Source organism: Mesoplodon bidens (assembly GCF_964165515.1).
Source record: "Mesoplodon bidens genome assembly, chromosome: 4".
Classification (NCBI taxonomy): domain Eukaryota; kingdom Metazoa; phylum Chordata; class Mammalia; order Artiodactyla; family Ziphiidae; genus Mesoplodon; species Mesoplodon bidens.
Window position 1 is genome coordinate 140191587 of NC_138160.1, and position 13503 is coordinate 140205089.

General features: G+C 56.9%; 1 protein-coding gene across 1 annotated transcript; it reads right to left on the minus strand.

Moving 5' to 3' along the window:
* Positions 1–1134: 1134 nt before the first annotated feature.
* LSM4 (LSM4 homolog, U6 small nuclear RNA and mRNA degradation associated) lies at positions 1135–13190 on the minus strand. The gene is made up of 5 exons (XM_081231448.1): positions 13055–13190; positions 8977–9018; positions 6785–6883; positions 3746–3929; positions 1135–1790 (listed from the first exon to the last, which is right to left on the minus strand). Exons 1-5 carry the CDS (start codon positions 13055–13057, stop codon positions 1699–1701), a joined length of 420 nt encoding a protein of 139 aa, XP_081087574.1. The 5' UTR covers positions 13058–13190; the 3' UTR covers positions 1135–1698.
* Positions 13191–13503: the final 313 nt, after the last annotated feature.

Consider the following 13503-nt stretch of genomic DNA (forward strand, 5'->3'; position numbering starts at 1 on the left):
GGGCTCCTAAAGGGCTTCCCATTCACAGCCGCGCAGTACACCAGAGCCCCACGGATTTCATCAAAGCCTGGAGACGACCCGCGCCCGGCAGGGGGGAGACCTAGCCCCCAAGACCAAGGCCCCGGAGGCCATAATGGGACTCTGCGTCCAGGGCCATGGGGGATGGGAGTTGTGAACACGGCCCCCTCCCTCCGCAACCGTCCTTCTCGCGCCTTCATGTCAGCCGGGCCCCTGCACAGCCCACGTCTGTGATGAGGGAGGTGGGTTCTCAGGGCCCAGGTCACACTCAGACCCCACACCCCCGTCCTCAACCTATGCCAAAGTGTTGCTTTGTCACTAGGCAAGGATTCAGGCAGCAGCAGGTCCCTGGAGGGGGGCCCCGAGGAAGAAGCAATGATGGGGGTGAGAGCGGTGGCAGGGAACGGCACTCTCCAGATAGGATGGGGCTGAGAAATCTTCGTCAGACGTCTTCCAGCTAGCTAGGCCAGCACTTTGCAGACCTAAGTGGCAGTTCTACAGGCACCACCACCTTTTCTTCCGATCACCCCTCAGAACCGGTCTCAACCCCGTGACAGGTAGAACCCGCACCCACAGGAACCGGCCTCCTAATGCCAGCCTGTCTCTGCAGTTCCCAGGAATATGGGTCAGCAGACCATGTCACCGGAAACATTTTCACAAGTGCTGGCTCAGCGTCTCAAGCAAATCACCGGGTTGTGGAGAGGCAGTGCCCTGACTTGAAGAAGAGGTAAAAGGTTCACGAAAACCTTCCTCATGTGTTCCTCGAAGCAGCCGCCTGTCATAGCTTCTCTCTCGGTGAACTCTGGTGTGCATGGTGCCTGCAAAACAGGGACGAGGGCAGAACACTGGTGGCAAGGCCAGGCGCTGTGGGTGTCCCGCTGGCTCCCACCTCCCCACAAAGAGAGGAGGGGGTCTCCTACTGCCCAGAGCTGTCTTGCCTTCCACCTTTTGTAAGAGGCTGCTGAGGGACATGGGAACCAGTGTCCCAACGAAGTGCTTCCCCTCAGTGAGAGGCCACAGGGTACAAAAGGAAACTTCTTGCATGGGGCTGTGATTTCCTGAGGACACTACTTACTAGATGCACCCAGTGGTTCAAAAGGAATTATGGATTTACAGTTTGTAGTTGTATTTGTTTTTATTTTTGTAACACAAAGAGGGAGAGAGGAAGTGAAGGTACAGGGCCCAGCGTCGTCCCCCAGAACAGCTTCTGAGGCATACGTTCGCCTGGATTCATTTTGAAAAGGCAATTTTGGGGTCAGTGTTTCAGGAAACTCTCCAGCCTGTCAATCTCAGCGCAAACAGCTTAAAATAAAAACCTCCCGTCTGTTCACCACACAGGGATCTAACACAAAATGCAAAACAAACCTGTTTGGAAAATGCCTGCCCTTAAAACAAGAGTGAGGGCTTTAAAGATTCATTAAACACAGAATCTTCCAGGAATCAAGTTGGCTGCGACTTCACAAAACCAGAAGCACAGAATAACGTTTCCAACTGTAGAACTGCTGGCTGACAAAAAAAGAGGAGGATCACAAGATGACAGGCAGGGGGGTCCTCCCCCAACACCTGCCTCTTCTTTTTGTTCTGAACAGACTCATAAACTGGAGAGTAGAAACGCAGCCTTGCGGGTGGAAGCAGATGCTCGGTGGCGGTGGCTCAGTCTCTGGGGAACAAAGGGGCGGCTCACTGTTTGCCCGCCTGTCTGCCTGGCTTCTTTTCTGGTTGACCTCTGCCGGTGCCTGGGATTCCACCTCGGCCCCGGCCACCAAACACACCTGTGAGACAGGGGAAAGGGGCTTTAGCAGAGCTGGGCTGGGAGTCCCACTGTAGACTGGGACCAGGAACTGGAATCCTTAGACTGTGGCCAAGTTGTTTAATCCCTCTGGGCCTCAGCTTCCACTTCTGTAAAGTGGGGGCAGTGATCCTACCTCTGGCGGGAAGGGCAGGCTGAGAATCTGAGATGGAGTGTCGACGAGGGCTGGGCATGGGTAGTGCTCCAGAATATTCTCAGTGTGACAAGGGACCAGACCAGGCCCCCCAGGGGTGTGAAGGATGCCAGGGAGGACAGAGGTTGGCACCAAGTCACACTGGGGCTTGGGGCAGGCTTCCTGGAAGAGAGGGCTGGGGGCCAAGGTGGAGGGCAGTCACCAGGACAAAGCCAGAAGGCTTCCAGGAGGAGTGTGGGTGGGGGGGCACGAGCTAGGACAAGGCCTGGACTCAGTCCAGGGATGGGGCAATGACCCCCAGCTGTGAGGCTGGGAGCTGCACCAGGGGACCTGGGCCTTCCTCACTCTGGCACCACCCGCATCTGGCCCAGGAGAGAAACGACTGGGTGGTTTGTGTGTGTCCAGCCCGGAGAAGGGGCAGGGGAGCCTCCTGGGCCCTGACCTCTGCAGTCAGTGGTGGGGCTGTTTCCAAAATACATTTTACGTGGAACAATGGCACTGCTGTTGGGGGAGGTGAGTAGTCGGAGGGAGGGCATGCCCCAGGCCCAGGGAGGTCCCAGAAGGATCAGGGCAGCATGGGGACACAGAAATGTACACACAGGCCCCCTTCCTCCACAGACATGCAGGGGGCCCTCTGGGGACAGAAGCCAATGCTGGCAGGGTCTGCCTAACCCCATGTCTCCTGGGGCAAGACCAGCTTTGCCAAGGGGAGCCTGGCTATGCGGGGACCCCTGTGAGATTTCCGCTGGCTGTGGAAGGCCCCGTGGTCTCCGTTCGGAGCCGCCCAAGCAAGCCGCTCTCCCCGTCCTCCCTGCTCCTTCAGGCAGTTTACTTGACAGTGGTGGCCCCCAGTGAAGAGTCTAGCCCTGGGGACAGGTCCTGGGACCCCTGGGACCCTGCTCACCCCCATCCTAGGCTACCCTCCACCTGGGGTGCCCTCCTGCCCTCTTCCATCTGGCTCCTTTCTGTCACGTGAGCCTCAGCTCATGGCTGGCTCCTGTGTCCTTCCCAGCCCTGCCCACGAGCCCCCAAGGTGGGCCCCGGGCCTGGCATACAGGAGGCCCCTCCAGATGCAAGAGACAAAGCCAGGTCCCTCCAAGAACAGGAGCCGGGCGGGGGAGGCGGGGAAGGGCAGGGTCTGCAGATGGTCTCTGAGCTCAGGCCCCAGCTGACTGCACAAGTTTAATTTTATGCCAGATTTATAATCTCAGGGTGGTGTGCTGGGATCTATCCAAAAGGCATGGCCTTGGCTTTGTATAAAGGAGTCATAGCAGGGAAGGGTCCCATGCTGGGGCCCCACGCTGGGGTACTCACCCGCAGTCTAGTGAGGCAGGCACCACAGGACCCTCTCTGCAGAGGGGAAACTGAGCCTTGGCGAGGTGCCCAGAGCACCTGCCAGGAAACACAGGCAGGGCTCAAGTCCCAGGTCTATGTGGGCCTGGACCCAGACCTAAGGGAGCACTGAGAGCCACTGCGGGGCAGGAGGGCCCAGGTGGGTGAGGGTCAGCACTGACCACCAGGACTCAGCTGGGCTCCCCGGGTTGGGCTCCTGCGGCGGGGCAGGCGGCAACCAGCAGCGTCAGCTGTTCTGCAGAGGAGCCCCATGAGTCACAGCCCCCCAGCTCCACGTAGGAGGGGCTCAGAGCCAGGCCCTCAGCACCATGACGGCACCAGCCAAGAATGTCAACACTGGGCCGGGACGGATGCCACGTGCTAGAGTCACCCCCGCCAATGGGGAGGCCCCAGCAGCCTGCTAGGGAGGAAGCAGGGAGAGAAGGGCATACCTCGCCCGGTGCCCCCCATTCCGCGGCCCTTCTGCTGCTTCTGCTGCTGCAGGCCACCGCGGCCGCGGCCCTTGGCCACTACCTCCTCCTTGACCATGTCGATGATCTCATCAGGGATGCGCAGGTACTTGATGGTGCTGCCGCGGATGTAGCACTCGGGCATCCGCCAGAATTTGTCCCCGTCCTGTGAGAGAGGGGGTGTGTGTCAGATCTGTGGCGGGGTAGGGTCCCTGCAGAGCAGGTGCAGATGGCCGGGGCAGCATCTGTCCCCTCAGGTCGCCTGCACCTGGCATCGCCCCCGCAGGCTGCAAAGTTCTTTGTCCTGGACGGGACACTGGAGGGGCCGCCCTCCAGCAGGATTTCTCCAGATCCTTGGCAGCCCTGCACACATGAGAGAGGGTGGGGCAGGGCCTCGTGAGAAGCCTCCGCGTCCTCAGCCTGTCCTCCAGTGGGGGATGCAGCCCGAAGCCTGGAGAGGGGTGAGGCTGTCCCATGCGCCAGGTGCTGCCACAGCCCAGCTCCTCCCCCTCCTGCCCCCAGCCTTCCAGAACTCACCTTCTGGAACCCTCTCTATGCACCCTGACTCATTCATTCACACAACTATCTCGTGGCAGGGTCTGAGCTGGGCATGGGACACAAGTGAGCAGGACAGAGACCCTGTGTGATGGGTGAAGAGGGCCAGGAGTGGGGTGGGGAGCCAGGTCTGGGGCCAGCCAGGGGCAGCTCCCAGTGATGCCAGTTTTCAGGGGAGCTAATGGAAGCTAGAGAGACAAGGGGCTTGTAAAGTTGCAGACTCCTGAGCAACGCCAACCCTGCAGTTCTTAGGATGCTGACTGTTTCCCCACCACCACCATATACCCTGCGACCAGCACAAGGCCTTCCCTCCACGCTACCTCCTGCTGCCCCTGGGCGGGAGCCCGGGGCCTCATCCATCAGATGAATTCTCCAGCCCCACCCCTGTTGCCCAGGCCAGAAGCCTGGGTAACCCCTCCCCCCACACCCCTAGAAATCAGACCAAGACATCTCCCTGCTTAGATCCCAATCAGCGCCCCGCTGGCCCAAGGACGAGGTCCAAACTCCTCAGTGTGGTTCCCGAGGGCCTGAGATCCAGCCCCACCCTGGCTGCCCTCTCTCGACACTCGATGTGCCTTCCAGATGGAACTTTCTGGAACACACACAGTGGGCTTCCGGCCCCCAGCACTTTGCACACGCTGTTCCCACCTTTTCATGTCTGGCTAACTCCAGCCCTCAACAGGCCTTGCTTCCAGCCTCCCTGCAACCCCCAGTCCTCCTGCATGACACTCATCAGCGGTGCCTGGGCCGATCTGGCCCAGCCCAGTGGAGGTACTCGGCAGGGACAAATGGAATGTTTGTGGGCCAACTCTTCCCAGGAACACACACGAGAGCCCCCGACCCATACAGGAACCCCAAGAGGCCTCAGAGCATTCCTTTCCCAGAAATGGTAGGCGAGGGGCCAAGTCCGTGGGGATGCAAAGTACAGCCAGACAGAAACAATGATTGTGTGGAAGCTCAGGGCTAGGGCTGGGGCTGAGGCTGGCGGCTCAGCACGAGGCTCTCCCTCAGCCAAGGGCAGGCCGAGCCCAGCACGCTCCCTGTAGGAACAGAGTTTACTGTGCTTTCCACGGGGGCAGCTAAATGCCTCCCGACCCTTGCTCTCCCGTGCTTTCTCAGCCCCTGAGGTCTCTGTGTTCAGCCACCTGCTACCCAAGGGAAGGAGGGGCTGCCATCACCCGTTCACAGATGAGAACTCTGGCTGGCCTGCGTGAGGCGGTACCTCCCACCAGCCTCTCCTCCCAACCGCTGGGTCACAGAGAGGGACTCCCCAGGGGGAGCCACGTGTCCAGTCTCAGCTGGCCGTGGAGGCCGGACGGACCTTGCCCCGAGACCCAGCGACTGGTTCTAGGTCCCAGAAGTGGACACAGACCTAACGGCGGTGTGCAGAAGGACAAGCGCTCAGCTGGGCACTGCAGCACCGTCTGCCACAGGCACACTGGAAACACCTGCCACCAGGAGTTCGGTCCCAGGAAGCAGGTCACAGAGCCGAGCAGGTGAGGGTAGGGGGTCACAGCCCTCTGTCTGCCTTTTGGGGTGTGAACTGTCCAGGAGCACAGACCGGGGTGAGAGTGGCTGCCTTGTGCTCTGCTGTATGCTGGCGTGGCGAGCCTGGGGGCACACTGCCTGTGGCTCAAGACAGCCGGGCCCTGCCTGGGCCCCCCAGGAGCTTCCTCCCTGTAACATGAGGGGCTATCTTGGGCAGGGGGACGGAGACCGGAATCAAGGTGAAAGGAAAGCTCTAGCAGAACCCAGTGCAGATTAGGGGGAGGGAGTCCTGCCTTCATCACCGTCCTCATCACTCTGTGGATCATCCCAAGGCGGGGAGGGCCAGTGACCCTGGGGAACATTCTCCCCCACCCCGGCCCTGCACTTCCTGGTTTCAGGCCTCAGGGGGAACAAGCCCCGTGGTGGCCTGGACATCCCACGGTCATGCCACTACGGCCCACATGGTGGGCAATGCCCACACCCAGGACCAAAGGCAGCAGAGGCTGACAAGGAGGGTAGGGCCTGCCCTGGAGGCCACCCCCTCCCTGTAGAGCAGGGATTTATGGCCAGAAGCACCCCCCAGGTCCAAGTCCTTCTTGGTCAGGGGTGGCACCTGGGGATGCGGAAGCAGCTCAGTGCCTGCCGGGCAGCATCCCCGCAGGTGCAAAGTCCAAGGCACTAGAGAGACTTGGAGCCTTGTCCGGCTGTCCCCCCCAACATCCTGCCCAGTCCCTCGGGCCCCGCCCCTGGCAGGATGACCGGTGGTATATAGGCTAAGGTAGGCACCCTCCCACTCCTCCCACACGTCCAGGGAAGGGCTTTTACCCCACTTGGAGGCGAGGATGCTGAGGCTCTGTAAAGCCCCAGGTCCCAGTGCGCATTCCTGGCCACACGACCCCCATTCGCTGTGCCCACCAGACCGGAGCTGCCCCAAGGCCCCCAGGCAGCGGGTGCAGACGCGCGGCGGAGGGCACTCACCCTGGACGTGCAGATCACCTCACGCAAGTTGATGTTCATCCAGTTGTCGCAGCTCACCAGGTGCCCATTGTACGTCTCCCCGTTTTTGAGCTCCACCAACTGGAGAGAAAACGGGTCCCACATCAGTCTCAGGCCCCAAGAGAGATGCAGACTTACCCCGAAGAGCAGGCCACCACCACCGGGCCTCATTCAGACACATCCTCGGCTCTTCTTGGGACCCAGTGGCCACAGCACACGGTGCCCAGGCCCCCAGGGGTCCACCTTACAGGAGACACGCTCTGCTTTCTCGGTACGCTTTGCTGGGCATTGTAGACTTTCTACGATGAAACCATTTTTTGTGTGTGGAAGAAACAAACAGACAAAAAAAACCCCCACATCTTTAAAGGAATGAGTAAGGGTGGCCAGGGGCCGGGCAGGTGCCCGGTGATGGCACACGTGTGATCCTTGGTGGTCTGGAAAAACTGTTTTTCATTGCAATAACTACTTGCTTATTTTGATGTTTCGGGAAAAGTGCGTCATGCGGAAGACAGGCTTTTGCTAGGAAAAGGCTGAGACTTAAAAAAGAATCAACTTAGAGAATGAACTTATGGTTACCAGAGGGGATTGGTGGGGGGAAGGGATAGTTAGGGAACTTGGGATTGACATGCACACAGGACTATATTTAAAATGGATAACCAACAAGGAAGTACTGTATAGCACAGGGAACTCCGCTCAATATTATGTAACAACCTAAATGGGAAAAGAATTTGAAAAAGAATAGACACGTGTGTATGTATAACCGAATCACTTTGCTGTACACCTGAAACTAACAACATTGTTAATCAACTATACTCCAACACAAAATAAAAAGTTAAAAAAAAAAATCAACTCTCGGGGCTGGAGAGGCACTGGGCTCACAGCCGCCACCTCTGCATTGTTCCATGGGCCGGGCATGGGCGCTGGCGCCGGCATAATGAGCGCCAGCGGCAGCCTGGTCTGTGCCTATGACTTCTTGCTGAAGTTCCTGCTGGTGGGTGACAGTGACGTGGTGAGGGTGAGATCTTGGCGAGCCTGCAGGACGATACAGTCGAGTCCCCGTACGGACACCTGGCAGACATCATGCGCTCTCCTGCTGCCTTCTGCAGTGCTGCAGACATTTTCCAGCTACTCTGCCCGTTTCCCTTGGCAACCACTTTAAGATTTAAAATATGATTTGTAAAGTCATCACTTTCAAGTTTGGAAAAAAAAAAACAGAAAAAAAGGAATCAACTCAGCTATCTGCCCAAGAGAAACGAAGACATACATCCATGGAAAAATGTGTTCATGGATGTTACCAGCAGCTAAAATCTTCACGAATAGCCAAAAAGTGGTAACAACCCAAATGTCCATCATCAGTGGACAAATGGATAAATAAAATGTGATGTATCCACAGAATGGAATATCACCTGGCCGTAAGGAGCGAAGCTTTGACACATGCTACAATGTGGACAAACCCCAAGAACATCATGCTGAGTGAAGGAAGCCAGACACGAAAAGCCACATGTTGTGTGATCCCACTTACAGGAAATGTCCAGAACAGACAAATCCACAGAGACAGAAAGCAGATTAGTGGTTGCCTGGGGCTGGGGTGGGGGGTGGGGAGCAGCTGCTAATGGAGACTGGGTCACTTTTTGGGGTGACAGGATTGCTCTGGAACTACACAGAGGTGGTGGTTGCACAACACTGTGAATGTACCGAATGTCCCTAAACTGTACTTCAAAAGGTTGAATTGTATGGTATGTGAGTAACGTCTGAATTAAAAAAAAAGACAACAGAACATATCGACGGATACTACACTGTATCACGAAAGGACAAAAGCAGCTTAGGGAATGAGCATCCCATGAACCTATCCATATTTTAAAAAATCGTTCACGCTTACACACACGTTAAACATCCAGATGTGTATATATCAAAGAATAGTTAAATTGTTGGGAAGATGAATGAAGAGGGGCTTCCACTTTCTCTGAATCTCTAGTATTTGACACTTTTAATAAGCATGTATTACTTTGATCAGGAGCAGAAATGACACAGGTCCTGACGCATGTGGGAGGGAAAAGAGGACAGGCAGGAAGTGGTTTTGGCTGGAGGCACCTCACCCTTTGCCCAGTGTCCCTGTCCCTGTGCTGAGGCTGGTCCCCACTGAAATGTGCCATCCCAGACCAGCATGTACTCACCATTGGGTGATTCTGAGCCGTTTTCAGCAGTGACAAAGGAAGCTGAAAGGCAAACAAAAGCACATGACTTGTTTCATCAGCACTGTGGAGCCCTGGCCTCTGGGCAGGGCTGGGACTCCAGGAGCACACATTCCCCGACAGAAATGCAGCTTCTGAACTCTGCCCAAGCCCAGGACACATACCTGCCTCCTAGTTTAGGACAGAAAAGTCTCAGGAACACCCCCACCCCTGCAATCGCAGAGGCAGCTGCCCTCTGGTCTTGACGCTGACCATTCCGGGCATTTCTTTGTAGCTCAGGCTGCATATAGTCCCACTCCTGACAGGACCAGGTGTAGCCCTCCATGCTTATCAACAGCATCACAGCACACGGGTTCTGCTGCTGCTTGAATTTTTTGCTCCACTGATGTTTCTGAGATACATCCAGGTTAATACATGCAGCTCTAGCTAGGCCTTTCATTTTCGGCATGGTAGGTGGTTATCTTCACACCCACTTTATGGACGGAGATACTGTGGCTTAGAGACTGAGGAACTTGCCCGGCACCAGAGAGCTAGTGAGAGATGGAGCTTGACTTGACCCCACCTGTCAGAAGCCAGCTCACGCTGAGCCCACACTTCAGGGGGCAGCCCTGATTGAACCAAGAGTGATTTGGCCAGGCGCAACTGGCCTCCCAATCAGAGGAGGCCACATCTGAGCTAGGTGTTCATAGAGGAATTCACCAGGTGAGAGGAAGAAACATTTCAGAAGAAGCCTGTGGTCACTGCAAGTGAGAGCAGATAAAGGATGGGATTTAAAAACTCCCCCTGATAAGATGAACTTTCAAGATAGTTCTTTTCCCATTATTACTGAGTTTCTTTTTTATAAAAAACATATAGTGTAACTGGGGGAAAAAAAATCAGTTCTTTTCATTTTGGGTACACAAATCACAACCCATACACTGGGGCCTGTCTCTGGGTCTCCAGAACGGTGACTCAGGTGGCAGCGTTTGGGTCCAGGGTCCAGTAACAGCCTATCCAGTATAGTCAGGTGAAGGTTCTAAACCAAGGGCCCCACAAGATGGGAAACTGCCTCAGCAAGGACCACACCTTGCCCAAGTAACTTTGGAATTCTAAGTTGGCCTGAGCTCCAGGACATCTTGGCAGGGGAGTCCCAGCCCACCCTCACCCTCCAATAGGGGGCAGCTGCTTCTCCAGGTGGTGGGGACTGTGAGGCCTCTCTCAGGAGACCACAAGGGGCCCTCAACCCCCAGAGGATGGCTCCCTATGGAAGGGCTTGGTGGGGGGGAATATCTCATATCCCACGGGCCTTCCCTAAGAGCCACCTGGGGAAGATCCAGGGGCGGCAGGAAGCCAGGCCCAAGCCCACTTCCTGCACTGGCTTCCTGGAAGGGCACAATAAGGAGGAAGGAGCCACGTGGAGAGGAGGTGGCTGCTCCGAGGAGGGTGGGCAGGCAGGCTGGGGTCCCAATGTGGCCAACCTGCAGCTCCTGCCCTCTCCTCTGGAATGCATCTGTGTGATGCTACTGGGTGCAGAAAGCTGGAGGCTCAGCGGCGTGTGCGGGAGCCACACACCCAGGGGGTATTTTACAACGGAGAAGCCTCACGCTTTGCTGGGCAAGCCTGTTCTCTGTGCCCACAATGGGAAGCTGGACCAGGGCGATGACACACCTAGGTCCTCCTCCCAGATCAGCGGAGAGGGGACAGGGCCAGCTTAGCCCTGGAAGGCGAGAATGAAGATGGACTCAGTGCTGAGAGGTGGAGGGAGGGTCACAGCAGTACAGTCAAGGCCCCTCTAGATGAGGCACCAGCGGTAGAGCAGATGGGACCTGCCCAGGGACACGGAGCAAGATCCCGCTAAAGCCGAGGAAAGTAGGCTGAAAGTAGCAGGGGACCCACAGACGTCCTTCAATGGCATACAGAGCCTCTACGCCGGTCCCTCTCAGGTTGCCACCCTGTCCCAGCTACTGGCAGCACAGCCCTGAAGGACCCACAGCCTCCTTAGCTGTTGCTGGCAGTGTGCCCTCAGAATACGGCCACGACACAGATGGGTCCAGCACCTGCTCACAACCCTTGCCTGTGCAGCCGCCCCCTAGGCGGGCCACAGAGCCAGGCCTGACACGGCTCCAGCAAACTGGCCCACTCTGCGCCTCACACACCATGCCCGGTGCTGCTGGCCAAGCTTTGTTCCTCGGTTCCCTCTGCCTGGGGTGCCCTTCCCCAGGCTGGTGGCTGCTCCCTCGGCCAGGCCCTCATTATAATCCCATCAAGGGAACAAGGTTTCCACCTGAGCCACCCTCTGCTGTTTCTATTATAGGACGTAGCCAGTCTCTAATTAACTTGTTTATTTATTATGTCTCCCTGGCTAGACTAGAAGTGCCACAAGCCTCCTGCTAGACTGGAAAATTCAGAGGGTGTGGACTTTGTCCAGCACTGAACACCGGGCCAGGCACACGTGAAGGACTCAGTAAATATTTTCTGAACAAATACGGCACACACCACCAAGGGAGGCACTTGGGGCAGGGGGGATTCTTGCTCAAAGGAGAGGTGGCATGGGGATAGCAATGCCAAGCAGTGCTCACATCTCGCCATCTTCTATGTTCTTGTCTCCAAACAGTGCTGGAGACAGAGGCGAAGGGAAGGGGAGGATCCCGGTGAACTTGAAAGCCAAGGGGAAGGGGCGGCGGCAGGGGTGGGGAGATGGAAGACACTTGAAGGTGTCAGGGAGACAGGAAAGGGCCAAACACCCAGTTCAGGGGGAGACAGGGTCATCTGGAGTCGGGAAAGTCATAAAAAAGCTTCAGGCATGAGAATTCCTTTCTCTGGCCTTTCTCAGAACGCCTGGGGTCTGACCCTCAGGCCTGGACCAATCCAGGACTAGACCTAATGGTATCCTGAGGCTCCCAACTCAGGAAGCTGTTGCAGACCACCCACTCCCTTGCCCACACCCCTGCTTCCGGCCCTGCCCTGACCACAGGGAACAGGCAGTGTGTCATGCCTTGTCCACTCCTGAACACTCCTCAGAAGACAGGAACAGGCTGAATGAATGAATCTGTACTTCGCACAGACACTGTTCTAGGCTCTGGGACTAGATGAGGATAAAAGACAAAGATCCTGTCTCCATGGAACTTAAAAGATGCGTTCTTCCAGTTTTGCCCAGTCCCTCAGACCAACTCTACCCTCCAGCAGAGAGGAACCTGCTTCCTCTCTCCATCCCTACACTGACCAGAATTTAGTGAGCTCTCATGGTCGGCTCTGAAAAATGTGCAGCAACCATCTCAGAGCAACTCAGGTGCTGATGGGCCAGGTACTCTCCCAAGAAGCTCCCAGCTCTCAATTCCTCTGTGTGGACCTCCGTTTCCCTGTCGTACGCTGGGGGCACAGACGCTCTCTGGGTTAGATCTACAACTTCCATAACTTGTGAGCGCCATGGCCCTGGGGAGGCTTCCTATCAGGGCCTCAATTTTTCTTTTCGTGAACTGGGAAGATGCAGTCAGTCCATCCTTAGCTCAGAATACACCCTCTCCCTCTGAAAAACAGACTGTGTGACACAGGAAGAAGCAAACCCTTCTCTGGGTCTGTTTGTCAGCCTGAAAAAGAGAGGCACAGGAGGTTGTGCGGCTCTAAGGACCTTACAAGCCCTGAAATTCCCTAAATTGGTTTAATTTGAGAACGCACACCGGCCCCCTACTTCCTGGCGCTCTAGCTTTACAATCTATGAGGTTAGACTGGGTCGGATGCACTCGGAGTCACTTCCCTGCTCCAAATGTCACTCTGCTGCATTCACCGGGCCCTTCGGTGGGTCCCCTTCCTCTCCGGCCTGTTTCCCCACCTGAAAAATGGGAAGACTGCAGCTAGACCGCTATACTATGATTACACGTTCGGTCAGTCCCAAGTTCCCCTGAGACCGACTTGCTGGGTGTCCTGAGAGAAGCCCCTGCCGTCCCCGGTCTCAGTAACCACCCCCTCGGGCCTGGTGGGGAGGACTCGAGGCCCGGATGGCACGCTCGCTCCGCATCACCCCTGCCCCAGCACCCGCCCCGAGGGCCCTTGGCGGCCGGCTCCCCCGTCGTCTTGCCCTCACCATGGTGTCGGCGGGGACCGGGCTCCCCGGCCACTTCCGCCACCGCCGCCGCCGCTCACGTTCCCGCCGGTAGCAGCCCCGCTGCGCGCCACTAGGCTGAAATGGAGTGGCAACGACGCGAGCCAGTCAGAGAGGGGCTAGTGGGAAGGACAACCAATCCACGCAGAGTAAGGCAAGGCCTACTACGCACGAGGATGGGGCGGGCCGTGTTCTCACAGGAGAAATAAGGGACAGACTCGTAAAGTGCCGCCATGAGTGCTGCAAAAGGGGGCGGAGCAATGTGCGCAGGCGCAGGAGGCCTTGTGGGTAAGGGCGCACGCGCAGGCGAAACTCTCGCGGATCTCGGCTCCACGCTGTGGGCGAAGGCGGTTATTACCTCCGGTTTCGAGAGAGAGAAATGGAAGCTCTTTGGTTGTTATTGGGATGTGCTTAATGTCTCCCTTCGGGCC

Excerpts from the sequence above, each read along its gene's own strand:
- LSM4 (XM_081231448.1), bottom strand. Across the intron at positions 3,930-6,784 it reads AGGTGATCTGCACGTCCAGG|GACGGGGACAAATTCTGGCG; the intron begins GTGAGTGCCCTC and ends CCTCTCTCACAG. Across the intron at positions 1,791-3,745 it reads AATGGGGGGCACCGGGCGAG|GTGTGTTTGGTGGCCGGGGC; the intron begins GTATGCCCTTCT and ends CCTGTCTCACAG.